We start from the raw sequence: 26,778 nt of genomic DNA on the forward strand, positions 1-26,778 counted from the left end.
TTATTGAACTTAAAACATTAGAAATATATAACTTGATACACAGAAACACTTGCCAGGGTTGAGTTTACAGATATGCAGTTATGTTTACCCAAAGGGCATGAGTCAGCTGAGATAGCAGACTGTTGAAAATGTTAAGAACAAGGTTTTTGACTTATAAAACATTCCAAAGTGCTTTAGAGGATTTCCAAAAAGGAAGGGTAGGATTTGTTGGGGACCAAGGCGGGGGAAGTGAGCATTTTAAAAAATCATTTTCACTACAGTGCTGGGCTCATTCTACAAAAATAAACATAAAATATAAAGTACATGTCTTTTGTTCTCATTTAAAAATAATTCAAGTGAATAAAGGGCTTAAACTACATACACATATAGAAGTGAGCATCTGACAAGAGTTCAATCTTCAGTTCTAATAAGTGGTGTAAACACTAGTTAATATTTACAAATTGTGTTAAGGGAAAAAAAGAGTTTTAAATGAACTACTCTTTTGCTCTGCGGGTGAAATCATTCTGGGTCTTGCTTTAGCTGTTCTTAGGCTAATGTCACAGCAGAGATTTCGTGGTTTCCACCCCAGAAGCACCTTGATAAGTTCAGAAGAAAAGATGTTTTTCTGTGCCCTCGTAACAGAGTCTTGCTTTTTTTCCTGAGATGACTGATGCCACGGGGGTCTCTGCACAAGGATAATCCTCAGTTTAGAATGTAAGCCCCTGAAGGCTTCTGTTTTATAGTAAAGGGTTTTAAACATAGCATGTGCCTAGTCGATATTTTTGGAATGAACCTTGATAATTGTACCTTTCACCAATTAAATATGTGGTTATAATTTCCAGATAAATTATGTTGCCCACGACAACCCCATTCCATGCCTTGTCATTGCAGCAGGAAGTACATGGGTAGTTGTACCTCATCATCATTAAGCGCACAGACTCTAGAGCTAAGAGTCTGGGTCTTACTCCAGACTTCTTCACCTCATAGCTTCTGAACTTGGGCAAGTTACTTAATATCTCGCTCCTTAGCTTTCTTGTCTATACCACAGGGATAATATTACAGAGGATTCTTTTAGTGTTAAATAAGATAATATAGGGTTGTTTCATAGAACAAAGCCTGATATAAAAGCATTCAATAAGTATTCTGCATGATTTTATTGTTATTCAAATTTTAAGCTCCAGAATTTAACATTCATGAAAAGAATGGTTTATGTTAAGGTAACAGCTACATTCCATGCATAGAACATAGTAGGACCTCATAGTAGATTTCAAAGAAAAAGTCAGTTAATGAATGAGTGAATGAATGAATGAATCAGTAAGTTTTTGGTGATGAAATCTTGTTTTCATCAGCCTGAAAAGTACACTTAAGACAGTGTACTATGACACAGGCAGGAAATACCTCTTTATATGAAATACAAACTTCTAAAATTATAAATTAGGGAGTGAGTTTTCCTATTAGTAAAAAGTTATTACCCTTTAAACATTTTTCCATTAGACTGACTTAAAGCATCTAAGGCATTTAAAATATTTTCATAGAAAAAAATATTTGTAACTCTTCAGAAGTACACACATTGGGTAAAATGAGATATTCCTGTACTGGTGTCATGGTCATCAATGAGTTCTTTCTACATAAGGACCCCTTGCTTTCATATATGTAAAGAAGTAGTTCTGCTGATACTATATTTTCTCAGATTCTCAAAAAATACACTGACACATGATTCTAAATGTATGATTTAAGTATTAATGTTTTAGAATCATTAGATTCTAAATGATTCTAAATGTATGATTTAAGTATTAATGTTTCTATGTGTGTATTTTAATCTATCACATGCATTTCATACCTGCTTCATTCCATTTTTCTCCTAAAATAGCAAATCACGTGTTCATTAATCCCATCAATTAACATGCACTAAAACAGCTTGCTATTTTAAAAAAAGAATTTTTTTACAATCATGTCATAATGAGAATGGTAATTCCTTGAACATTCCTATTGTATTAACTTCAGATTTTAACGTATTATTACTTTTTTCATTCTATCTGCAATGTCACAGATACGATACAACTTGCCCTCCAGACCCTTGCATGTGCATCTTGATTGGCACTTACCAAAGACAGTCCTTGCTGGTACAGACTCTCTGTTGAGCCAGAACGAGACTTGGGAGAGAATAACCGTCATTATGCATGGCAGGTATGTTTGAATAACAAAATAGCCAATCTTTCTCTTCAGGTGGAAATGAGTGGTCATAACAACATATTCTCCTGGAGGGTAAAACAGACAGTAAGGTGAGCAATTTGACCTTGAAAATAAATTATTTGTGAGTTTTTCCATCAGCAGCAAGAACCTGGAGGTTAGACATAGCCTTTATCCATGTGACATCTGGTTCCTGGAGAGAAAAGCTTTTATCCAGGAAAGAAAAGAGACATTTAAAAAACACACCATAACACATTACTGTATATAAAATAGATACTGTACAGCACAGGGCACTGTACTCAATACTCTGTAATGGCCTGTATGGGAAAAGAATCTAAAAAAAAAGAAATAGTGGATATATGTATATGTATAACTGATTCACTTTGCTGTACACCTGAAACTAACACAACATTGTAAATCAACTATACTCCAATAAAATTTAAAAAAACAAACAAACACCAAAATGCCACTGAGGTTGAGATTGATGTGCCAGAGATCTCATCGATTTTCTTATGTCCTAATCCCGGTACATGATACATTTAAGAGACAAATCTGAGCATATGTTTACAGATTGGCTTTAATAACCCTGAAGGCAATGTGCTAGATCCTGATGATGTACACCAGTGGATTAGAAGACACCAGTTTGTCCTCTGCAGAAAAGAGTCAGCCTGTCTAATGGAGGAGCTTTGGTGTCCAAGTCAGGGGAGCTGAATTCCAGCTCTTGCACTTTCTTTCAGTAGCTCTCTGACCTTGGATTTGGCTTACCCTGATTATCAAGATGAGAAGAGTGTGATGGAACTCTCAAAATTTGTTTTGAGGAACACCTTCATCACCATCACCTGGGAAGGTTTCAAAACATGCAACTCTTCAGGTCCCACCTATTCACACAAACCATTCTTTAAGGTGAGGGCAGAAAAATCCTATTTGTCACTAGCTTTTGAACTTGTCTCAATTCCTAGACCAGTCTGGGAAATAATGAAGTAGCTAGGCACTCTCCATGGTCTTTATATATGTCAAAGTCTGATTTGATTAGAGGCCCAAAGAAATAAACACACAGCCCAAATTGTAGGAGGTGTTTTCTGTTTTTAGTTGATGTTATTTCTTAATTGCAAGTCTTAGACGTTTTTAGCTTTACTCACTCTGAATATATACTTAGTTATCTGTGTGTGGGTAGGAGAAAAATAGGTGTATTCTTACTAAGAGAATATTGCTGTCTTCGGTATTCACATTTCTCTATCTTCCTCCTTCCCTTCAACTTCAAACTTTTCCCTCCTCAACCTGTGATTTATGTCTCAGCTCATGGCCATCCAGCTTCAGCCCCTATAATGTGGTTAAAACTGCTCACGATCTCTTAATATCCATAATTGAACATCTCAGTCTTAAAGATCTCAATCTTCAAACCCACTGACCATCTTCTTTGTAGCACTAAAAATTAAGCAATGCTGACTGCCCCTACCATCTTGATAGCACTCTCTAGACTCACATTCTCCTTTTAGCTCTCCTTTTCAGTTTCTTTTGCTAACTCACTGGATATTTCAGTCAGAGAGTTATGAGTTCTTCCTGTCTCTTGGGCACTAATCTTCATCTTTCTGCAAAGCAAATGTAGAGGTTCCTGGTATAGTTCTGTCTTTAGCTGTCATCATCTCTATTTTTTTTTTCTTGACTCTAATAAGGAATTTTCCTTCTCACCCCTGCTCTTAATGTCATTTTTATCCAGATGGCTGCGGGAATCTACATCTCTAAGTGACATTGCTCTCAAAAACCACTGTATTTCCTAATATCTACTAGACATCTCATAGATACTGATTTTTCATTGATATCACCAACTAAATATGTTCAAAAGTGATATTACTTAAACTTTTCCATAAAAAATAATGACTAGCATATAGCAGGGCTTCTTTTCCACTTAGCATCCATTTCTAAATTCATGGCACTCTCATCTGTCTGTTCACTCAGGCTATTGATAAAAACCTGGAATTAATCCTTGGTTGTTAGTAGGACTTCCAAAAGAGAGAGAAAGGAATCAGTTGATCATCACAATTTTAATTTCACCTGTGCAGTATCTTTCAGTCTATCTCTTATCTCATGGTCATTGCTCTTATCTCCTTTGCAGATTTACAATGTAAATTTACCATAATCTATGAACTGTCTTGTTGGTCTCCAGTCATGTCCTGAACTACAATTTCCCCTAAATTTGAGGTCAGAGTGATTGTTTTAAAGCATACGTACATACCTTAAAACACCTTAATGGATTCCCATTATCCACATCAGGGTTTGTCAACCTCAGTACTACTGACATTTCAGAACAGATAATTGTTTATTGTGGGAGCTGTCTTGTGTAATGTAGGATATTTAGCCACATACCTTGCCTCTTGCCCACTAGATGCCACTTGTAGCCACTCTCCCTTCCCACAATGTGATAATCAACAGTGTCTCCAGTGTTACATACTAACAAGCAAACTCCCTAACCAATACCCAACACTCTCCACATCCTAGCTCTGACACGTGTTTCAGTATCACATCTCATGTCTCACCACACATTTTCATATCTCAGTAATCTGATCAACAAAATTCCCTACTTGACCTCTTCTATAGCCGAATATTTTGTTCATATATGGGTTGGGCTCAGTCCATAGTAGAAGAGGAAGAAATGTACTGTATGGGGACACTTTATTAGCTTTAGAAGCAAATGAATTTGGGTTCAAAACCCAGATATGCTATTTTCTTGCTGTGTAGCCTTAAACTCTCTGATCCTCAGTTTCCTTATTATAAAATAGTGATAAGTATATTGTGGGGAGAATACAGAATAAGGGCTCTAGTGAAGATCATTCTACATAAGAGTTTTAAAATAAATTTTAGTTGCTTTCTCCATTTCTTTTCTTGTTTCTCCAGTCAGAATTGGTAGAATTATTGGTAGAAGAAATGCTCCCTGTACTCTCTATAGTAGGAAATCATCGATACATTCAGTTATGTTTTCATGATTGTTATTAATGATAACACCTGCCATTTACTGATCAATATTAAGTAACTTCAAATTTATTTACAGCTTCTGTTTACACTTATCAATATATTATATACTTTTAATTTTAGTTATTTATGTACTTATACACCTCCACCAAACTGAAAGCTAATTAAGAAGAGAGAGAGTTCTTTGAGTATAGCATGGCTTTACATATCCTCAATATTCAGCACCTACCTATGGTGAAAAGGGATGAATGAGGCTTAAGAATACTCATTGCAATTAACATCCACTAGCATCTCTTTTTTGAAAGGTAAATAAAATGTTATCTAATTTTTTTCTATTTTCTGTAGATAACTTGGATAATGTCTCCAAGGTCATCTGAAATAAACAGGTGATTCAAATTTGAGAAAAATGCAAAAAGACACATTTTTTTCCTGGGACTCTGCTAAAATGTAGCCTTGGGTAGATATAGTCAGGTTACATCTCACCTCCCAGGAGTATGCATTATCATTCCTAACCATTCATTCAATTGTAGCCTGCAAAATGTCATCAGCTCAAAGAAAAAATTCCATCTGTCATATAATGCCAGAAAGGTGAATGTCTATATATATTCCATTATCATCTTTTGTTGTTCACAATGTGACATTTTGGGAAGATTCTGCCAAGATTATTTTTTTGGAGGAGCTATCATGTGACATTATATTTGTTTTATAAACCACTTCCTCACTAACAAATTAGAAAAAGTAGAGGAAAACTTCAAATCTTTTGACGTCACCTTCCTCAGTTAAACAAAATCTAAGAAGTTTTGGTACAAAATATTGATGGAAGAAATTTTCACATGTTGAGGCATGGGGAAATCATTCTGGCTTATACACGAATTGGTTGATACTTTTTGCTAACCAGAACAGCCTGTCTTGTGGCCTGTCAAGCATGTATTGTACATCGACTTTAACCATTAAAGAAAAGAATTCATTTAAAAATCTAAATGGAATAACTGAGGTTCAGGCATCCAAAATGGATCTGGGTGGCCACTGTGGATGTGGTTTCAGATATATTCCTGTATCACTGAGAATTTCAATTTTCTGAACTCTACCAGACTCAAGGACACCACCAGCCATTCTCAAAATAATATCTGCTAGCAGCTGCCAGCTGCAACCTTATGGTCTCAATTTCTCCCCATGTAACTATGCATCCATTTCAGACCCCAACCAACCCTTGCTTAATAAACATCCTTACTTCTTGCCAGCTCCATCTATAATTTCTGACAAACAGCTTATGTAATTTTGCAGTTTTTGCCTTTATAAGCCTCCCCCATTTTTGTAGTCTGGTAGAGCACTTCTTGAATCTGTGTCTCCCAGGCTATAATCCACAGATTGGCTCAAATAAAACTTTTATCTATTCTTATTATATATTATTTATTGATTATTTCCATCAATAACATTTAAATAAGGAGAGCAAAAGGCGGCAAAATCAGAATCACATTGTAATCATTTAAAAATGAAAGAAAAAAACCCAAAAAAGTCATGTAAATTGGATTGAAAGAGTATCTCTAGACATCAAGTGCTTATGTACTAAGCATGTCAAATTATTTCCCTCTGATTTAACAGTCTAGAAGAATTGTAATTCAAATATCCTTGCACATCATGTAACCCTGAGGGAAGCTTGTAAATTAGATGTGACAATATTTCTTATACATCACAATACAAAATTAAAGAGAGAGAAGAAAAGAAGCAGGAATATAATTTTGTAAAGCAGCATTGAGGGTTTCTTTAGATCTGGCTTCCATCCTTTACTTTCTTAAATGTTGGTTACTTAGAGTAAATTCCTTGCTTAACTTTATTTGACTTCAGTTTTCTCATTTATTCCGTAAAAATGATAATGTGCTACTTAACTGTTTCCTGGGATGCTGTGAGGATAATATGAAATAACAGATGTGAAAGTTCTTCTAAAGAAGTCTGAGTCACATGCAGATTTACAGTGTAAAGGTAGAAAGGATAGAAATGGATTCTCTAGCTCCATTCATTTCTTTAACAAAATTGTAGTGGATGTAAAGCTATTACTTTCCTTTCAAGTATTCTAAATTTTGTGTTTTCTAAGATGCTACCTTTTTCAAAGGAATGAGGAATAAAAAATGTCATTGAGGGAGGGGCTGGTATTTTAATATCTGCTTCAGAGAGTACTGAAATAGAAATAAGGAAACAATGGTTATAGTTCTAGGCCACTTAACCCCTCTGGACCTATCTCCTCATCTGAAATATGATTAGGTTGACCAGATGACTATGTAAGTTTCCCTCTCCATCTTCCCTCCTACAAACCTGTTTTCACGTCTTACAGTTATATTATTTCTCTGGAGATCATGTATTAGGCTGCAAAAATAGAAGTCCTGAGGCTCCTTTGGTGAATGTCGATCACCACTATTGCTCCCTGGTCAGTGAAAACAGTTGCTTTCCTCATTCATTTCAACCCTGCAGAGTCATCCTTAACTCATCCAGAGAAGACTGTTTCTAGGAAAGAGGATCCTATAATTTTCCCTGGTCATCTGTTCTAAGAATAAACAAAAGTCATTCACAGAGAAGAGACATTCTTTTTTTTTTTTTTTTTTTTTTTGCAGTACGCAGGCCTCTCACTGCTGTGGCCTCTCCCGTTGCGGAGCACAGGCTCCGGACGCACAGGCTCAATGGCCATGCGCTCCGCGGCATGTGGGATCTTCCCAGACCGGGGCACGAACCCGTGTCCCCTGCATCGGCAGGCGGACTCTCAACCACTGTGCCACCAGGGAAGCCCAAGAAGAGACATTCTTATTAGACAAAACTCACCTACGTTTCCTTTGATCACACCGGTCTATTGACTTAGGCAAATATGACGACTTTCCAGTCATCATTGTTGTGTTTTAAAAAAAGCATTTTATATTACATTCTTCTTATTTTATAGCCGTGATATTATTCTTACACCTAATGCCAAATTTAACAACTTTGCATCTCTGTATAAGTCACATTGTCATGTCCCTTAATTACAATTATAATTTTTGTGTGGGCTTTCCTTAAAGAATTCCTTAGGAAGCATATTGTGGTATATTAGAATGAGTCAGAGGGCCATGGCTGGGGTCTAGTTTCAAACTGCCTTCCCTTATACTTCAAGAAGAAATGACGTCTTCTTCGGTGTCATCATGTAGCTTTCTTGTACTAACTTCATCATTACTATTAATAGTAATATCTAATATTTATTATATAATTTTTACATGTCAGATACTCTGGTAAGCAGTTTACATGCATTTTTCTCATTTCAATTTCACAGTAACTCATGAAGTAGGTCCTCTGATCATCTCCAAGTAGTACAAGAGAAAAGATGAACAGAGGAAGGTCACACAGTTAATAAGTGGTAAAACCAACATTCAAAACCTCACAGTATAACTCCAGAATCCACCCCTTAAGCTCCATGCTATACCACATTGTTGCATTTTCACATGTCTATCCTGCCTATTACTAGTGTGTCACGTGGTTGAGAGCACACACTCTATAGCTAGACTTCCCAAGTTCAAATCCCAGCTCTGCCACTGCCTAGCTGTGTGACCTTGGAATAATCATTAAACCTCTCTGGGCCTCAATTATGTCCCATCTGTAAAATGGAGATAATGATAATACTTACAACCTCGGACTGTTGTAAGGATTAGAACAACGCAATGCATATTAGCTACCTACATCACTCAACCATGAGCTTCTTGAGTGCAGGAACTATGGGTCCTTCACCTCTCTTTTCCAGGCCCGATCACAGTGTCAAACAGAGTAAATGAGCAAATGGTTGAAGGACTAAGTGAATAAATGAATGGATAACAGAGAATTGCATCAGATGTGAAAACTGACTAGACTCATCCTTCTGTGTCCTTGTAACAAGTTTGCTCTGCCAGGTAAATAAGTGCACTTCAAACTAAGTCTCCAACTCATTTTTTCCCCCAAACTGATGGCAGATTCCAATGAAGGGACTGTCCCTCTAATATGTTTGCACTGAGAAAAATCCAAGTATTGGATTGAGCCTCATATCTTCCCTCCTATGGCACTGAAGTGATCTAGAGGTGTTTGACCTGAAAGAGGTTACTGGTAGTGTGTGTGAATGAGTATTCACACATGTGCTGGTTGCACGCAAGCAGGGAAACACCTTCTAACCTTCTAGAAGGTGACCTGAATTGCTTCTCTCCCCACAGAGAATTTTAAGGTAAGAGAAGATGCTTTTTATCTAATCATTCTCAATGTGTGTGTACTTTTCTGCCACCATTCCTAGTCTTCTGGCAGAAACAGGGAGATAATAGCACTCAATGTCATTTATCTTAATGTTTTCAAGGCTCTGTAGGAGTTGTGAAATATGGGATTGAAGACCTTACAAAAGATCTTTGTTTCTTCTCATAGAAATGTAACAAGGTGTATTTTTGATGAGCTAAAGGAGACCCAGAGGAAGGGTAGTTCAGGGTTTTAGTGTGGAGGGGAAAACATACATCAAACTGAGCTCCCACATTTGAGAATTTGCTCTTTATTCTCCTCCCCCCTCCCCCCATATCATGTCATTATTGGAATGACAAGGAAAAGCTCTTATTTTGTACAGATAAACTTGCAGCTCTAACATGAAATGATGACTTTTAATGAGCCTAACTTATGAGGTCTAGCCACCTTGGTGGTGGTGGGTTGGACCACTCTTTCTCACCTATTGCCCTTTTGGGACTGTATATCTTTTCTGAGTAACAAGAATGTAGGTAGGCTGATTTAGGAAACCAAAAGTGAAAAAGGTCTCCAAGTTCATCAGACTAAGCCACTTATTTTGCAGACATGGGAACTAGAATATAAAGAGGGATACAGTGACACACCAAGGTCACTAGCGTTAGAACAGAATGGAAGCACTGCTTCCTCCCAGCAACCGTAGTGTATATTTGTCCTATTGCATGCATGCTATTGCATTTGAAATACTATTTCCCTGACATCCTCTAACCTCCATTCTAATGATAGTAGGGAGAGAATTTCTTGAGGGGAAGTTCTTTGTCTATTATTCTGAATGTCCTGGGCCTAGGATAGTGATTACTTGGATCCCAACAAATACAGATTGACAAAATGAAAGTCAACCCCTGCAGCAATCCTTCCTTGATTACCCAGGCTGGATTCATTTATTTTTTATTCATTCATTCAGAATATATATTTAGTGCCTCCTGTTTCATCTACTGTAGTAAATCATAGGGATACAGAAGACAGACATGAAACTAACACACCATTGTAAAGCAATTATACCCCAATAAAGATGTTAAAAAAAAAAAGAAGACAGACACGTACTTGCCCTCACAAAAATGTTAATCACAACACTTACCACCCATTTTGATAACTATAGTTTGTGTTTGTCTTCCTTTAGACTTCAGATTTCATGAGAGCAAGATATGTCTTGTCTATCATTGACTGTAGCACCTGCCACAGTATCCAGTTTATAATAGCATTCAAGTTTTAAAAAGTAAGCACTGATCATTTTAGTATCTTTTCCAACATAACTTGGTGAGGAAGAAAAATTTTCGGTATTTTCCACGTTTTGGGATATTTTCAGGACAATAACAACAGCTATTGCACACCATTTTGAGCATCTACTGTATAACACTCTGTTTAGTGTTTTATACTATCTCATCTTTAATGCACAATTACAGACTCGCCATTATTAGAAGAGAACAGAGTTTCTAATTGGATAAATGACCTTCCCAAAGTCACCAGGCTTCTAAGAGGCAGGACTAGGACTTGAGCCCACATCTTTCTCACTGCAAAGCCTAACACATTCCCACTATGCCATGTGCACTTCTAAGGTAGGCAAAGCTGAGGGAAAATCTTCTCCATTTTTCAAAGCAAGAAACATAAATATTTCAACTTCTATAGTAGCCATGGATGCTATAAAGTAAGCAAAAGACAGATCCTGTTAAGCAGCAATTACCCAATAATCAGAGTAAGATATATTGACCTATTACTTGAATTTAGAATGGTCAGATTATAATGATCATGGTCCTAATATAAAGTCTGAAATGTAAGGAAGAAATTTTCCTGAGAAAAAGGGCAATTCTGCCTTTACATGTCACTTAATTGTCTTTTTTTTCAGGAATTACAAATCAAAGTGAATGAACTAATTTCAAATTTTAGATACAGTCATAAAATTGTTGATCCTTGCTAAGCTTTCAGTAATTGAACATAATTAAAAATATTGGTATTAAGGGAGTACATTTTCCTAATTGTTAGAATCCAAATTTTATTTATAATTATCTGACCCTATGATCACATATCCCTTAGTCACAAAAGGGATACATGCATAACTAAACTCATCTTATTTCTTGAAGCAACTTCAAAAGTTTAAAATTTTAGATACAGCTGCTGCATAGTATCTGATCTAATTCTGAGTATTTCATTGGTAAAACAGTTACAGTACCAAGAAGGATGGTGGTCCATCTACTTTTAATTCCAGAATGGAGTGATCAGTGTAGATTTTAGCTGTAGAAAATCACTGGCTAGAGTTACAAATGGATTTGTGGGGAAAAAAAGGCTTTTTGGTATCCTATGCGTAATGATTGCCGCTAGAAATTTACCAAGATTTATTGAATCATGACAATAAATGGGGCCTAGATGATATTAATAGCTAACATTTATTAAGAGTTTTTTATGTGCCAGGAAGTGTGATGATTACTCTTCATGGATTTAATTCATTCCTTCCAACAACCCTGTGAGGTGACCACAATTAACTGGCAAGCTGGAGGAATAAGGATTTAACCCATATATTCATCTCCAAAAGTTCACATGTCTAAATACAATGCTACCCTGATCACATGGAACTACTTCTTCATTTTGTAAACAAACAAACAACAACAAAACCCCCCAGAGACCAAAAGGCATTAAATGTCAAATTCAAGGTCACAGGTCTATAGAGTTTACACTAGCTCCCAGTCCAACTGTTCCCCAGTTTAGTGCAATTTTCACTCTCTCTACTTGTGTCATTGAGGGACTTAACTGAATTTGCACATCCTTACAAAACCTTTTTCTGGTCCTTCTCCCCTATCTAAAGTAACTAAATGGCACTCACCTGTGCTAGACTGAACAATTCCAGAGTCTACTGTTTGTCCAAGAAGATCGTACTGGTTTAGGCGTGACCCATCTTCTGCTACAACCACTGAGCGTGCCGGCTCTCTGGTCCACTCATAAACAACTTCCGCTCTCGTGTAAGCATCTAAAAGGAAAGAATGGAAGATGGTCCATGTGTTTTGCTGCTTTGCTTCTCCTAGTTAGTTGGTGTGTTCTATCAGTTTCATATTTTCTAACACATGGTTCCAGAGGTCAGCCTAGGAAAGGAGAGCCCATATCCCTTAGTTTAGGAAAACTGACACATTTTCCTGATTCATTCAGTTATCAGTTCACTCATAACAAATGGTATTTAAGCATCTACAAAGGACTGAGTACCTTGCTGAGGATACAGCAGTGAACATAACAAACGCCTGATCTTGTGGAACATGCATTGCAGTAGTGGGGACAAAAGCAGAGAAGCTAATGAATACATAATTCAAGTAGTGTTAAATGCAGTAAAGCCATATACAACAGATATGAGGATAGAGAATGGAGGGGATGGGGCCTATTCTAGGTAAGGGACTCAAAGAGGTTCACTGAGGAAATGACATTTATACAAATACATGACAGAAATGTGAGAGGGAGCCATGTCTTGGGGAAGGGTACTCTGGATAGATGGAGCTAACAAGTTTCTTCCTCCAGGGCAGGTAAAAGCTTGACATATTTAACGAAGAACAAGAAGACTAATGTGGCCAGAATGAAGAGTTGAAATGAGGTTAGAGGCAGTAGCCTGGGTCCAGATTATATCAGGCCAGGGGAAGGTCATGATAAATGTGATAACACCGGAAATTTTACTAAGCATCCTTTTTTTATTTTGACATCTTTATTGGAATATAATTGCTTTACAATGGTGTGTTAGTTTCTGCTTTATAACAAAGTAAATCAGATATACATATACATATATCCCCATATCTCCTCCCTCTTGCGTCTCCCTCCCACCCTCCATATCCCACCTCTCTAGGTGGTCACAAAGCACTGAGCTGATCTCCCTGTGCTATGCGGCTGCTTCCCACTAGCTCTCGATTTTACATTTGGTAGTGTATATATGTCCATGCCACTCTCTCACTTCGTCCCAGCTTACCCTTCCCACTCCCCATGTCCTCAAGTCCATTCTCTACATCTGCGTCTTTATTCCTGTCCTGGCCCCTAGGTTCTTCAGAACCTTTTTTTATTTTTGATTCCATATATATGTGTTAGCATATGGTATTTGTTGGTTCTCTTTCTGACTGACTTCACTCTGTATGACAGACTCCAGGTCCATCCACCTCACTACAAATAACTCAATTTCATTTCTTTTTATGGCTGAATAATATTCCATTGTATATATGTGCCACATCTTCTTTATCCATTCATCTGTTAATAGACACTTAGGTTGTTTCCATCTCCGGGCTATTGTAAATAGAGCTGCAATGAACGTTTTGGTACATGACTCTTTTTGAATTATGGTTTTCTCAGGGTATATGCCCAGTAGTGGGATTGCTGGGTCATATGGTAGTTCTATTTGTAGTTTTTTAAGGAACCTCCATATGGTTCTCCATAGTGGCTGTATCAATTTACGTTCCCACCAACAGTGCAAGAGGGTTCCCTTTCCTCCACACCCTCTCCAGCATTTATTGTTTGTAGATTTTTTGATGATGGCCATGCTGACCGGTGTGAGGTGATATCTCCATTTTTAAAGTGTGTGATTTTACTTTCTTTTTAATTAATTATCCTTCTCATAGATATTTACTCTCATGATGCTGAGGAAGAGGAGGAGGAGGACCGTACAGCTCTTTCCACTTCTCAGTCATTCTTATTCGTCATGTAACACTTTAACCTAGTCATCCTCCTATAGGAGACGTTAGGTCATAATCCTTATCTTTAATTCAGGAAGGTTAGACGAGGAGATGTACAGAGTGAGAGAGACAGAGAAGGAGAAAGAGAAGGAGTTCCATAGCTTTTCTGATTTCTAGTCACAGAACACCCACGTCATTTAGGTTCTAATGGTGGTACCTATTCTCCTCTGTTTAGATGTAGAGAGATAAACATTGAAGGGATATCGCAGTAGCAAAAACAGTTTCCAGGGCTTCTGAGTGTGAGATATGATAGCAAAAGTTAGCCTTATGGTGAAAGCTTTACCCCTTGGCCAACTTCTCCATTAGGGACAGTAGGCTCCATACCTAGGAGGCACAGACATGTTTCACATTTTTTTTTAAATCAGAAGAAAAAATGAATATAATCAAACTTTTTATTAATATCGTCATAAAATATAAAAATTTAAAAGATAAAATAAAAATTAAAATACATTTTTAATATATATGTTTGGAGGAATGGCCCTCAAAGGCAAACATGCCTGTGGCTCGGAAGTCTTAATGAGTCCCTGCTCGACACAACCCTCACCCCATGGTAACCTGGCTTGGATACTTTGTCCAAATTTGTATTCGTCCAAAGTACAATACTATGAGATGTAAAATAATGGTGGCCTTTTCACACAAACATGAGGCTGCCTAAAACCAGACGTGAGCCCGTGCCCCTCATTCTCTGAACCACATTCTCTTTAGAGTGACCACTTGTTTCTGGGTGATTGATGCAGAAAAATGTAGCTAGTATTCCCCAGATTTTATGTGGGTATCCTATCTGCTCCATCATCATTCCTGAACCAACTTGCAATCAGATAGCTTTTTAAACAAATTTTTTCAGAAGTTTGAGAGAATATACTAGGAATTAATTTAGTGGTTATGGCTTCTTTCAGAAACATGTAAGAGTGACAGTAGATAATTTTGGAGTTTATTGTCATTGCCTTTCTTATTTTATTAATTGCGGTGGTCCTCACTGAAATTCTTTTAACTGCAGTAGTCTTTTATTTATTAATTTATTTTTAGCTTTATTGAGGTATAATTAACAAATAAAACTGTAAGATATTTAAAGTGTACAATGTGAGGATTTATTATACATATACATTGTGAAAGGATTTATCCCATTGACTTAACACATCTCATTGACTTAAAAAAAAACAAAAAAAAGTAAGCATTTCAGAATTGTATATAGTGGCATGATTGCATTTGTTAGGAGGGTCTAAAACTTTATTTATTAAAAAAAAAATCCCTTTGGAGAGGCCAGAGCACACATTTGAAAAGAACCATATCACTTAAAATTTGTAGGTACCTATATTCAGTAAAATGTTTTTCTGGTCATGATAAACTCTTGTTTGTCAAGTGGAAGGGTCTTACCAAAGAGGACATACTGGGTTTATGGTGACCTGGAATCACTGAATGTTAATGGGGAAGAACGTTTAGAGTCACATAGTTTATTTCATTTTACAAATGGCAAGCTGGGGCACAGGTACATTAAATGACTTGTTTAAGGGTGCATAGTTACTTAGTGGGAAAACCAAGATAGGAACATAGAATGGCGTTCATTCTACTCCACTGCTGTTAGTAAGAATTTTCTAGGCAAAGACTCTCTAATATATGCTCAAAAGCCAAGCAAAGGTAACTGGTGGTCATGTAACTATTGATGAAACCAATTCTAAACCTTGTGTCATTTCATAAAATTTAGAGTTCTTGCTACTTTATCACACTGTCATTAGCAACAGTGGCTGGACCCTATCTTTTTTTTTTTTTTTTTTTTTTGCTGTATGCGGGCCTCTCACTATTGTGGCCTCTCCCGTTGCGGAGCACAGGCTCCGGACGCGCAGGCTCAGCGGCCATGGCTCACGGGCCCAGCCGCTCTGCAGCATGTGGTATCTTCCCGGACCGGTGCACGAACCCGTGTCGCCTGCATCGGCAGGCGGACTCTCAACCACTGCGCCACCGGGGAAGCCCTGGACCCTATCTTTTTATATCTTGTCATGTGTTGCCAATGGGCTGCTAATTTACTTGTAGAGGGAAAAGAAAAATGTGTTACCACCGACTTCTCATTTCATATAATTCAGTGTCTCATTTGCAATTTTTAGAAACTCCATTGTGTATGAAATCTACTATAAATATGCTATTGTTGTGAAGGTAGAGATTACTCATTGTTTACATCTCTCAATAGAAACCTTCCAAAATGAAGAGTAAATTCACATGATGAAATTTGCTGTTTTAAATATAGAAGACAGATACACCTAAAAGCTCAACCTAAAGCTCCACAATAGGTGATATATCTTATTATTTCTTTGTTCCCATATCTGGAAAGTAGGTCCTATGAAAACTTTTTTGATTTGACAGTATTTAGCATAAAGAAAAGAAGGTTAGAAAGAGTCTTCAGCTATGTAGTCAAAAACATTAAGCTCAGATTTCAAATAAATCAGTAGATTACTTAAGAAAAAATTTTTTAAAAAGACAGCATAGACAGTATCAGAAGAACATCTGTCACTTCGGTTTTATGGGCCTTTGTTTTTCCATTTGTATGAGGCAGGTACACTAAATAATTTCTAAATTATTTATTGTTCAGAATTCTTTTGAATTTCTATTTATCCCTTTCTCCTTGTTTATAAGACACTGCTTGATAATCAGTCAGGAAATGGTCATTTATTATGTCCTGACTACGTCTAGCACTTGCCTAGACCTTACTGTCAGAATATAATCTGAATCTCTTCTTCTAGAATCAAAGCCTTATTTTGTAAATTCCTCAGAAAGCAGTTAAAAGATGTCAGCTGCCTTATGTATATATACTGTGTTTGAGTTATCTGGCCTTATACAGAGGGTGTTATCCCTAACAAGCAGAAAGTATAATGTAGCACTGACAATCAGAATCTAATGGCGAGTGGTAAGGAAAACATCTGCTTTTCCAGGTTTGGTTCTTATCAACATATGGATGAAGTTGCTTCCGCACCTCATGAACATTTATTACATAGTGCTTTACTAAATTATTGCAAAATCATCTCGCTTATGTTTTCCTTATTCTCTCTGATACTTTGGCAAGGTGTTTGCTTTAAAAGTTGGGTCAAAGCATTTTTATCTCACTTTTGCCTCAGTTTCTTTATCTCTGAAATACGCTAGTTAGGCCACGTTGGAGAAATGACAATACAATAAATGGACCACTGCTGCATCTTCCCGTGCTACTGGCAGGCAACAGTGATTCTCCATGGTGTTCCCTTCCACTGAGCGTATGCCTCCTGAGCCTATTCTTCAATATAAAGTCTTTGATGTTGAGGTTTCATTCCCCACAGTCCTTAAACCCTCTTTTCTGAGGCCATCATTTCTGAGGCTTAAACACTGAAGGGGCATTTAAAACCTGATTATTATCATCTTTATCCATTCAATAAATATTTATTGAGTGCCTACATTGTATTAGGCTCTGTGCTAGGAAATGTAGAACAAAACAGATTCTGCTGTCATGGAGTCTGCAGTCTCCAGACAATAACAATGTTAACAAAACTAATAATTATTTCTGTGATAAATAGTATAAAATAAATGTGTATTGTGATCAAGAAGACTGATGGGAGCACCTACAGGTTTTGATAAGGGCTTTAAGAAAGGCCCTAGGAACCGATATTTATGCTGAGATGTAGGGGATAGATAAAACCAGCCACGGGGAATTCCCTGGCGGTCCAGTGGTTAGGACTCGGCACTTTCAGTGCCGAGGGCCAAGGGTTCGATCCCGGGTTGGGGAACTAAGATCCCACAAGCTGTGAGGCATGGCCAAAAAAATAAATAAATAAAAATCCTATATTTAAAAAATAAAACCAGCTATGCTAAAAACCAAGGTGAGAGTAACCCAGGCAGAAAAAAGAGCATGTGCAAAGGCTCTGAGGTGGAAAACAGCTTACTTGTTTTTCTTTAAATTTCAGTTTTCTTATATGAGACATTATTTGTTTTCTCCTCACTGTTGATTTTCTTCAGGATGACAATGTGCCTAGTTAAAAATATTTTTCCCCAGCCTCCTTTGCATTTAGCATTGGTCATGTGACACAGCTTTAATTAATAAGATGTGAGAAGATACCTGCTAAGTCTTTAGGGAAAGATTTTACTTTTTTGACACAGGCACTCTTTTCTTCTTTTCCCACTATTCCTCTTCATCTTGAAAGCAGAGGCAATGGCTGGAGTTGCAACAACCATTTTGTCATCAGGGAGAATTTCTAAGGACGTCTTAAGACAGCATCCTTGTTAAGATGCTGAACTAACCAGCAATTAACCAACAGTCACTTACCTTCATATATCTTGTATAAAAATATAAACTCCTCTTTTTTAAGCTATACTCACTGCTTAAAAGTGAGTGAGCTAACTAATATACTAAACATAAAATTAATTGTCTAAAACAAGATAGTTTTGAAGCCAAAAGGAGGTACTATTAGTTATACCAGGATTTAGTCATGAATCAGTACTGTTTCAGGCCAACTATGATGTATGATATCCCTAACTATAAGATTATTTTGTGGATTAGATGAGCTGATGCATATACAAATATTTAGTACACTGCCTGGCATACAAGTAACACATAATACATAATATTATCGTTAAAAATGGAACCAGTAATCAGAAAAAAAAAATAGTTCATGGTATAGAACATACATTAAATTGGGGAAGAAAATGGAGAGGAGGGAGTTATCATCAAAGGCCTGTTTAGCTGACAGTTTTTGAAGTAGTCTACCCTTGGGTTTCAGTATAGAATGAGATTTATAAATAGAGAAAGTTGTCTTTCCATGACTAGCGCTGCTAGGAACCCGAAGGCCCTTTGCTATCTTCTTTGCTTGCTGTCTTCCTACACTACCACTATTTTTCTTCTGTGAATCATACCTTCACCAAAATAGTTGCTCAGATTGCCTGTCTAGTGAGAACAGAAAGCTGGTTAGGTTAGTCAAGAGGTTGACTCAGTCCTTATACGTAACTCCCCTGCAGGAAACCAGGAATACATTATTCCTCCTCACTTTATGCACGCACACTATAATCAAAAGCAGAAAAGTAGAGGAAGACAAGAGAACCTAACTCTGCTGACCACCATTCTCTGGGCTCCTCTAACGTGTGCGCCTGCATATTTTCAAGTAGCAGAAACCCTGAAAGTTATCATAAAGGTGATTTATCTAAGATAGCTTCAAAAGCATTCATATATACATGAACTTCATGAGATATCCAAATATATCTAGAACTGTTTTAAGACTATAATTAAATTCTTTTCTAGCATCATCTTTGGGTGTAGGCTTCATTATTAAGAGGACCTAATTATTGTCCTTTGCCACCTACCAATATTTCCATTTGATAAACAAGTCAAATTATTCTTAAGAACAAACCAATGTCAGTAATGATATAAAATAAACACAGTGATCTCCATTTATTGGAAAGAAGATATTATCTGTGAGGTAGAAGCATCCAAACTCCATTTGGTTTTTTATGAATACTACTTGAACAAAAATAGAATTTTTCCACTAAATAGTTAAATCCCTTCCTTCTAGTTCAACAGATAGGGAATAACCCCTTCCTGAAAAAATATTAAAAAGTGAAGTCAAAGATTATTACTTATAGAAAGCACTTGCAGTAAATCACTGTTTAAATATTCTTGATGTTCTTTATCTGTCTCTTGAACATTCATAACTAACTGGAGGTTTCTTGCTCAAAGACATGCCTCTCATAAAAATAAAAATAAAATAAATTTACTCACAGCTCCCAAATTTTAGTGGGCAGGCATGGGCATCCATAGGGAAATCCTCCAAATGCATTGGACATTCAGCTCTCACCGTCAGCCTTATCGATTAAGGGATGTATGGGATACAAACAAAAGTTCTATAGATTAGATACTTTCTGATAAATACAAGTGGGATGTTATTAACTATAGCAAATATATTAAGAAAGCAGGAGAGACAAACACAAATGGCAATGCTATACCGAGCTGTTAATATTCAAACGATCTAAAAAGAATTCTTGGACTTCCCTGGTGGTGCAGTAGTTAAGAATCCACCTGCCAATGCAGGGGACATAGGTTCGAGCCCTGGTCCGGGAAGATCCCACATGCCGCGGAGCAACTAAGCCTGTGCACCACAACTACTGAGCCTGCGCTCTAGAGCCCATGAGCCACAACTACGGAGCCCATGAGCCACAACTACTGAAGCCCACGCGCCTAGAGCCCATGCTCCACAACAAAGACAAGCCACCACAATGAGAAGCCTGAGCACCACAACGAAGAGTAGCCCCTGCTCACCGCGATTAGAGAAAGCCTGTGTGCAGCAACGAAGACCCAATGCAGCCAAAAATAAATAAATAAATTTTAAAAAGTAAAATAAAAAATATAAAGAATTATTTACAACAATGACTGGATTCTATCCATTTTTTTTTGTCTGTTTTGAGAAAATAGGTGACACCTGATTTTGTATGATGGGCAAGCATTGCCAAAGTTTTCCAAAATAGGCATCATCAACTAATCCACCTACCAGAGCAAATCCTTTGAGAATAAAATGGGATGTAAGCAAATAAATACTTGCAACAATACTAATTCATCCTTGGTTGAGAAGACATGGATAACAAGGAAGAGAGGCAAATATCTCCATTCCTAAGTGCATCTCTTCCCACCTTCCCTAATATAGCACCAAATGCATAAGACAACAAAGGAATAGGTGAGGGAGGAACTGTCCTCAGGTTCTGTGAAGCTGACATTCACCTAAAGTCTCCTTTATAAGTGATTTCACTATATTCCAACCACTTAGTTTTACCTACAAATCTGCCTAATTGAAGCCAGTACTCTGCTGAGCTTCTTTTTAGTCCCTATGTTATGGGAATGGGAATGTGAATTCTATTTATGTTTTTAAAAAGTATAGTCAAGAAAGAAATTCACTGAAATATATTTGATCTCATTTGGTGGAACTATGGAAAATTTACACCCAAATTCCTCACATAATTTTCAGAAAATATATTTACCCATATTATTAAGTAACTCTAATGTGGCAAGATGGCTTTATAACAAGTAAAATCATGAAGTGATTACAATATTAATTAAAGTAAATATGAAATGTGTAAATTAATGATTAAACTCATATAGTTAAGTCAAACTATTCAGGGAAGTGGTAACACATTAGCAAAGGTGATGAGAAATTTAGGAGAAGGGGGATATAGGTTAGTTACTGATGAAGAATATTACATATATCAGGAACTATTAACTGATAAACTGTTCAGTATACACAAATCTCTCCTTAGATAATTAGCAGCTGGCAGGAAAGGATACTAGATTTAGGCTCAAAAACAAGTGTAGGATATTTTACAAGGGGAGAATATTTCAAATTTCAACTATAAATAGATCCTGCTTAGATGATCTGGAAATTTCTCAACACATCTGTCCACTGATCCTCTACTTTCTCTCTTTTCTGGAATTTTCATTCTTTCAGTCCTATTACACTTTTACTAGTTGAGTCCAACATCTATCTAAAGTGGCTCTTAAAGCAGTTGGGTATAAAAAGCTAGGGATTCTGGCAGCTTTCTCCAAAGTCAAAATATCACTCTACTCCCACTCGAAACACAATCCGCCAAGTCTAGGGGTTGCCTTTATTACCTTTTCATACCAAAGGAATAATTGGATGGTCTAAATTACCAAGTGCTGGCCAGATCTATAAAAACAACATTCCAACAAGTCATCTGGATATGAAAAAACTGCATCTCTTCAGAATGAGTCTTAGATAATTTTTTTAAATATTTTATTTATTTTATATTTTGGCTGTGTCAGGTCTTAGTTGTGGTACACAGCATCTTCATTGCGGCATGTGGGATCTTTCGCTGCAGTTCGTGGGCTTCTCACTAGTTGTGGCGTGCGGGCTTTGTAGTTTGCTACACACAGGCTCTCTAGCTGAGGTGTGTGAGCTCAGTAGCTGTGGCGCACTGGTTTAGTGGTCCCACAGCATGTGCGACGTTAGTTTTCCGACCAGGGATTGAACCCATGTCCCCTGCACTGGAAGGTGGATTCTCTACCACTGGACCACCAGGGAAGTCGCAAGTCCTGGATAATTCTTAATTTCTCATAAAATAGGAATGTTTTTAAACAACTTTTTTTCTAAAAATATTCAAACCTTTATTCAATTCATGTTTCTTTCATTCATCCATAAATGAATGATTGGTATCCAGATTCTGGGCTTACAGTAATCTCAAAATGGGGGAAATGTTTATGGAGCAAAAATATATATGTAGTCTTCAATTTAAGCAAAATTAAGAATATTTATATTCTCAGTCTAATTAACATCATTGTGAATTAATATACTTCTTCAAAATGTATACTTCCACATGAATTTATATATAAAAATTTTGAACTTTTTCTATTTTCTGGTTTTTTTCTCCTTTTTAAATAGAAACATTTTCAGATATATACCATGAGATAGCTTCTAGAAATTTAATCTAGACCTTACTGGAATGCAGGAATCCACGATGTTAATAGTAGGGAGAAGTTCCTCTATTGAATTAGAACATATTGGGGATGTATATATATATATATATATATATATATATATATATATATATTGCATTACTTATACATTGTAAACATTTTTTTTCATTTTGTCTAATCATTTTACTTAACACTTTAATACTTGCATAATATTTCAGCCAGTTTAGTTTTCATAGTAGAATAATTATTAAAGCTGAAAAACAGGGAAAACAGGAAACCAGATACTCTACAATGGCCCATCAGCTTGTTGACTGCCTACACATGGAAGAGAAGGTCTAGAAAAATTCACAAACGGAAGCACAGTCATCCTTACCTCATGGTGTACAACAAGGTCCCATCCTCTGTGATCCGTAGGAGCTTGTTGGGCATGGTCATGTTGTGTGCCACTGATTTCTTTCCATTGTGGAAAAAGGTATCCGGAGTCCAGATTTTACTTGCCATTAGGTTATTTAACCGGAGTACCGTCATGGGTCCTTTAAATTTTAACCTTTCATCCTTCCAGCTTTGACGGAAGAATACATCTATTGTATATTCCTAGGTAATTTTGGAAAATGGCAAAGAGTTCACTGTGCTGTATTTTGCAATGCAAATGGCTTACACAGACGATGCATAATTTTTGCAACTTTAGAAGCAAAATATGACCTAGATGATATTCCTAGAAGTAAACTTGTGGTGGCCTGTACATATTGGTATCAGGTGAATCGTTGGTTGACATAATCACTTGAAAAATATCTAAATGCCTGAATTACTTTTTGGTGAGAAAACTTCTGCTGAGTATCTCCTCAGACATGTGAAAGGAAACTAGCACCCTGTTCCCACCACCACCTGCACCACATCAGTACTCGAAGAGATAGAATATATTGCAAGTGAAAACAAAACTCATGTTACAGATTATTACATACAGGAAAATGTTTAAGTTAGGCAATTCTGGTTATAAAAATAAAGCATTTGGGGGGCCCTCTTATGGTTTCTGAAAACCCCACACCCAATCCCAAGACATCCTTGGTGCTAATGTGAATGTGATAATCCCATCTTCTTTTTGGCTAAGTGAACATTTTTTTTTCCACAAATAATGTATATAGATTTTCAGTTCTACACAGTGAAGAAGATTATGAAAATAAGAAATTGTTTCAGGTAATTTGCATACTTTCCAAGAAAAAAGAAAAGAATGCAGAATATGCGGGTGTGTGTGAGTGTGTGCTTGTGAGTATATATATGTGTGTGTGTGAGACACAGGAGAAATGTGTGAAGCTCATCATCATTCACAGCCAGGGAATCTATTTATTTGAATAAGCACAGCATTCCTCATGGCAATACCCAGAGACAAACATCTGCTAATCTGAAAACAAGCAATGTGATTTACCAGCTCCTAAAATTGAAAGGGGTAATAATATCCATCTTCTTTGCAGGACTTGCTACACTGACACTAAAATTGGAAGTCAATGGTTTGAAATAAAGATTACCACATTCTCCATTAATCTTAGAATGCTCCAAACCGGAAGGAAGACTAACTTGAAAACATCATGCTCTGTTTTCTTAATCCCCTAAACCCTGATGCATCAGAAAGCTGTTTTTTAAAATCTTTTATACATATCGTCTTTAGCACATGAACAATAGTGTCTGTGTTCAGGCTTTTTGTGCATGAATTTTACTACCTGTCTCTTTCCCAGGGTTAATGCAAGTTTGGGTAAAGACTGAGTGAAGATTTTCAAAGCACACATTTGACATTGCTGAGCCCTTACTGATCAGGTAACTAAGAATTATTATTGGTTAGTCTGTAATGTACCAGGCATAGTGGTAAGTGCGATTGAGATAGAAAAAAAAAACAAAAAGTGTAACAGGACACCAGTCTATCTTTGCAGGCAGGAGAAGTTACTTTGTTTGTTTTCTCTGTCTGGAAGTGTCAGATGAGAGGCACTGGGATACCTGGCATAGGAATTTACTTAGAAACATTTATTAAGCATCTGTTAAATTCGACAGAGGGAGAAACTGTTTGGACTTGGAAGCTATAGGAAAAACTTGTGGAGGAGTAAACTGGGTTTAGAATAGTATTTTTCTTGAGGAGAGAAATGAGGGGGGTGCCTGTGGATTATATCAGGAAAAGATCCAGCGTAGCAGTGCTTGCTAGGGAAGCAGAGCGTATGGGTTTACTCTGGGCTGTGCATGTTCTCTTCTCTGGACAATAGACAAGCTTCTGAGATAGGGCTATGATAATGATGCTATTTCTGTTACTCAGGAATCAGCACTCTATAGTTTATGCAACTGAACAACTTTAGCCTGGTCAGCAGTGGAGGCAACAGTCTCTCGTAAACCAAGGTTCCAAGGATGTCTAAACTGACCATATTCCCATGAATCTGAAACGTTTGTTCACTTGTTGCTTGCTCCAAGGAGATTTTTGAATCTAAAACAAATGTTACATACAAAATAAACTTAAACTATATTTCTCATCAAGTGTTTGACAAGATATATCCCAAAGGCAAAGATTCCAAAAAATTATGTCAAAACTTGCCAAGGTCCTAAGGTTTACAAGTTTATCATATTTACAGCTAGCTTTATTTACCTGTGATAATGGTGGACAATGAAATCCCCAAATTCATTTAAGATACTCTCTTTTCGAACACCTAGTTACACAAGCATGCCTGTGTACACACACACACACACAGACACACACACACAAGCACAAGGGGCAAAATTAACTGGATTAGCTTTCATTTCCATGATTTCCTCTGTTAGAAGTAGAAATGAAAACCGATATAAAGCAGTTGATCATGATCACCTCTTGCCTAAAAAAGAGTGTATTTGGTCTCCCATATCCTGAGAATGGCCCCTGCAATATTGCCATGGTAGCAGCATGCAGCTCCCAGCAGCTACTTGTATAGTGTGACCTCTCCCCATGGTTGAAATTCATTAGACCAATCTGGGCCAGAGGCCCTTCTTTAGGAAGTTGGAACAAGGAGGAGAGGGTAGAGCCAGAGCATAATGGTTACACATGTAAATTCTAAGTCTGCTAACTAGAACTGAATCGTCCCTCTGCCAGATGAATGGCCTTAGGTCATTTTCGTATGTTCTCTAATGCCCTAGTTGCCAATTTATAAAGTGGGGATCATGGAAATACTTATTTCACTTTGCTGTTGTGAGAAGTGTCAACACAAGTGAACAGCTTACAAGAATGTCTAGAGCAGCGGTCTCCAACCTTTTTGGCACCCAGGGGCCAGTTTCGTGGAAGACAATGTTTCCATGGACCGGGGTGGTGGGCAGAGGAGTTGGTTCAGGAGGTAAATCGAGTGATGGTTCAGGCGGGAATGGGAGCGATGCGGAGCGTCAGATGAAGCTCCGCTCGCTTGCCCGCTGCTCACCTGTGCGGCTTGGTTCCTAACAGGCCACAGACTGGTAGTGGTCCGTGGCCCGGGGGTTGGGGACCCCTAGTCTAGAACACAGAAGTTCTCAGTAAACATTAAAAGTTATTGTCTCTCTCTCTCTTTTTTTTTTTAATCAACACAAATTTATATTAGATTTCTAGGTAGCTGGGAATGGAAAAAGTGCAATTTCGTTGGAAGGGTGGTAGGACAGAAAACCTGAAGAAAGCGAGAAAGTGGTCATAACTAAGCCAAACAAAAAAAAGAAGGCAAAAGAGAAGACTCCACAGAAAAGTGCCTGAACAAATAAGAAGCTCTGGTGAACACTTTGTTCAGGGTTCAGTGTTCTAGCCCACACCACTTGAGTGAAAATTCTCTCCAAGTTACCCTGTTCAATAGAGTAGGACCCTAGAGAATATGAGCCTTTTTCTGAAGACTGGGACAAAACATCCATTATATTCCTAAATAAATATTGTACTGTAGCGTTCCCGCTTGCACCGTTTATTACTGTGTGTGCTTTGATTTAATACATTTTAAGCGCTATGGAAAACAGGGCTGTATGATTGTGCTGCCTGGATATTTCTGTCAGAACCTAGTGCCCTGGGAATGTGAGGTTTGATTGCCAATTAATGGTTTTTAAAATAAAGTTAAGGAGTTGTCCTAATTTTGTTTTCTATTCCAGATGAAGTCAAATGCCTTGGGAGCTATGGAGTCTCTAAGGACGGACAGGCTGAGTTCAAGTTGCTACCTAGCTGGGTCACTTTTCTCCTCTGGAAAATGTGGGCAATAATAACACTTAGCTAAAATGTTGGCAGGAGGATTAGAAGAAATACGATCTATAAAACCCTTAGCA

At 37.3% G+C, this 26,778-nt stretch overlaps 1 protein-coding gene across 2 annotated transcripts in view; it reads right to left on the reverse strand.

Annotated features, from left to right (window-relative positions):
• GABRA1 (gamma-aminobutyric acid type A receptor subunit alpha1) overlaps positions 1–26,778 on the reverse strand; it is a 61,023-nt gene that overhangs the window by 10,946 nt on the left and 23,299 nt on the right. For both annotated transcript variants that reach the window (XM_032627128.1, XM_032627127.1), the window contains 4 exons: positions 22,883–23,103; positions 19,810–19,892; positions 12,212–12,355; positions 2,085–2,237 (listed from right to left, as the gene is read on the reverse strand). In XM_032627128.1, coding sequence (XP_032483019.1) covers positions 2,085–2,237; positions 12,212–12,355; positions 19,810–19,892; positions 22,883–23,103 — 601 coding nt within the window. The remainder of the gene's footprint in view (positions 1–2,084; positions 2,238–12,211; positions 12,356–19,809; positions 19,893–22,882; positions 23,104–26,778) is intronic.

This window comes from Phocoena sinus, chromosome 3 (assembly GCF_008692025.1).
Source record: "Phocoena sinus isolate mPhoSin1 chromosome 3, mPhoSin1.pri, whole genome shotgun sequence".
Taxonomy (NCBI): Eukaryota; Metazoa; Chordata; class Mammalia; order Artiodactyla; family Phocoenidae; genus Phocoena; species Phocoena sinus.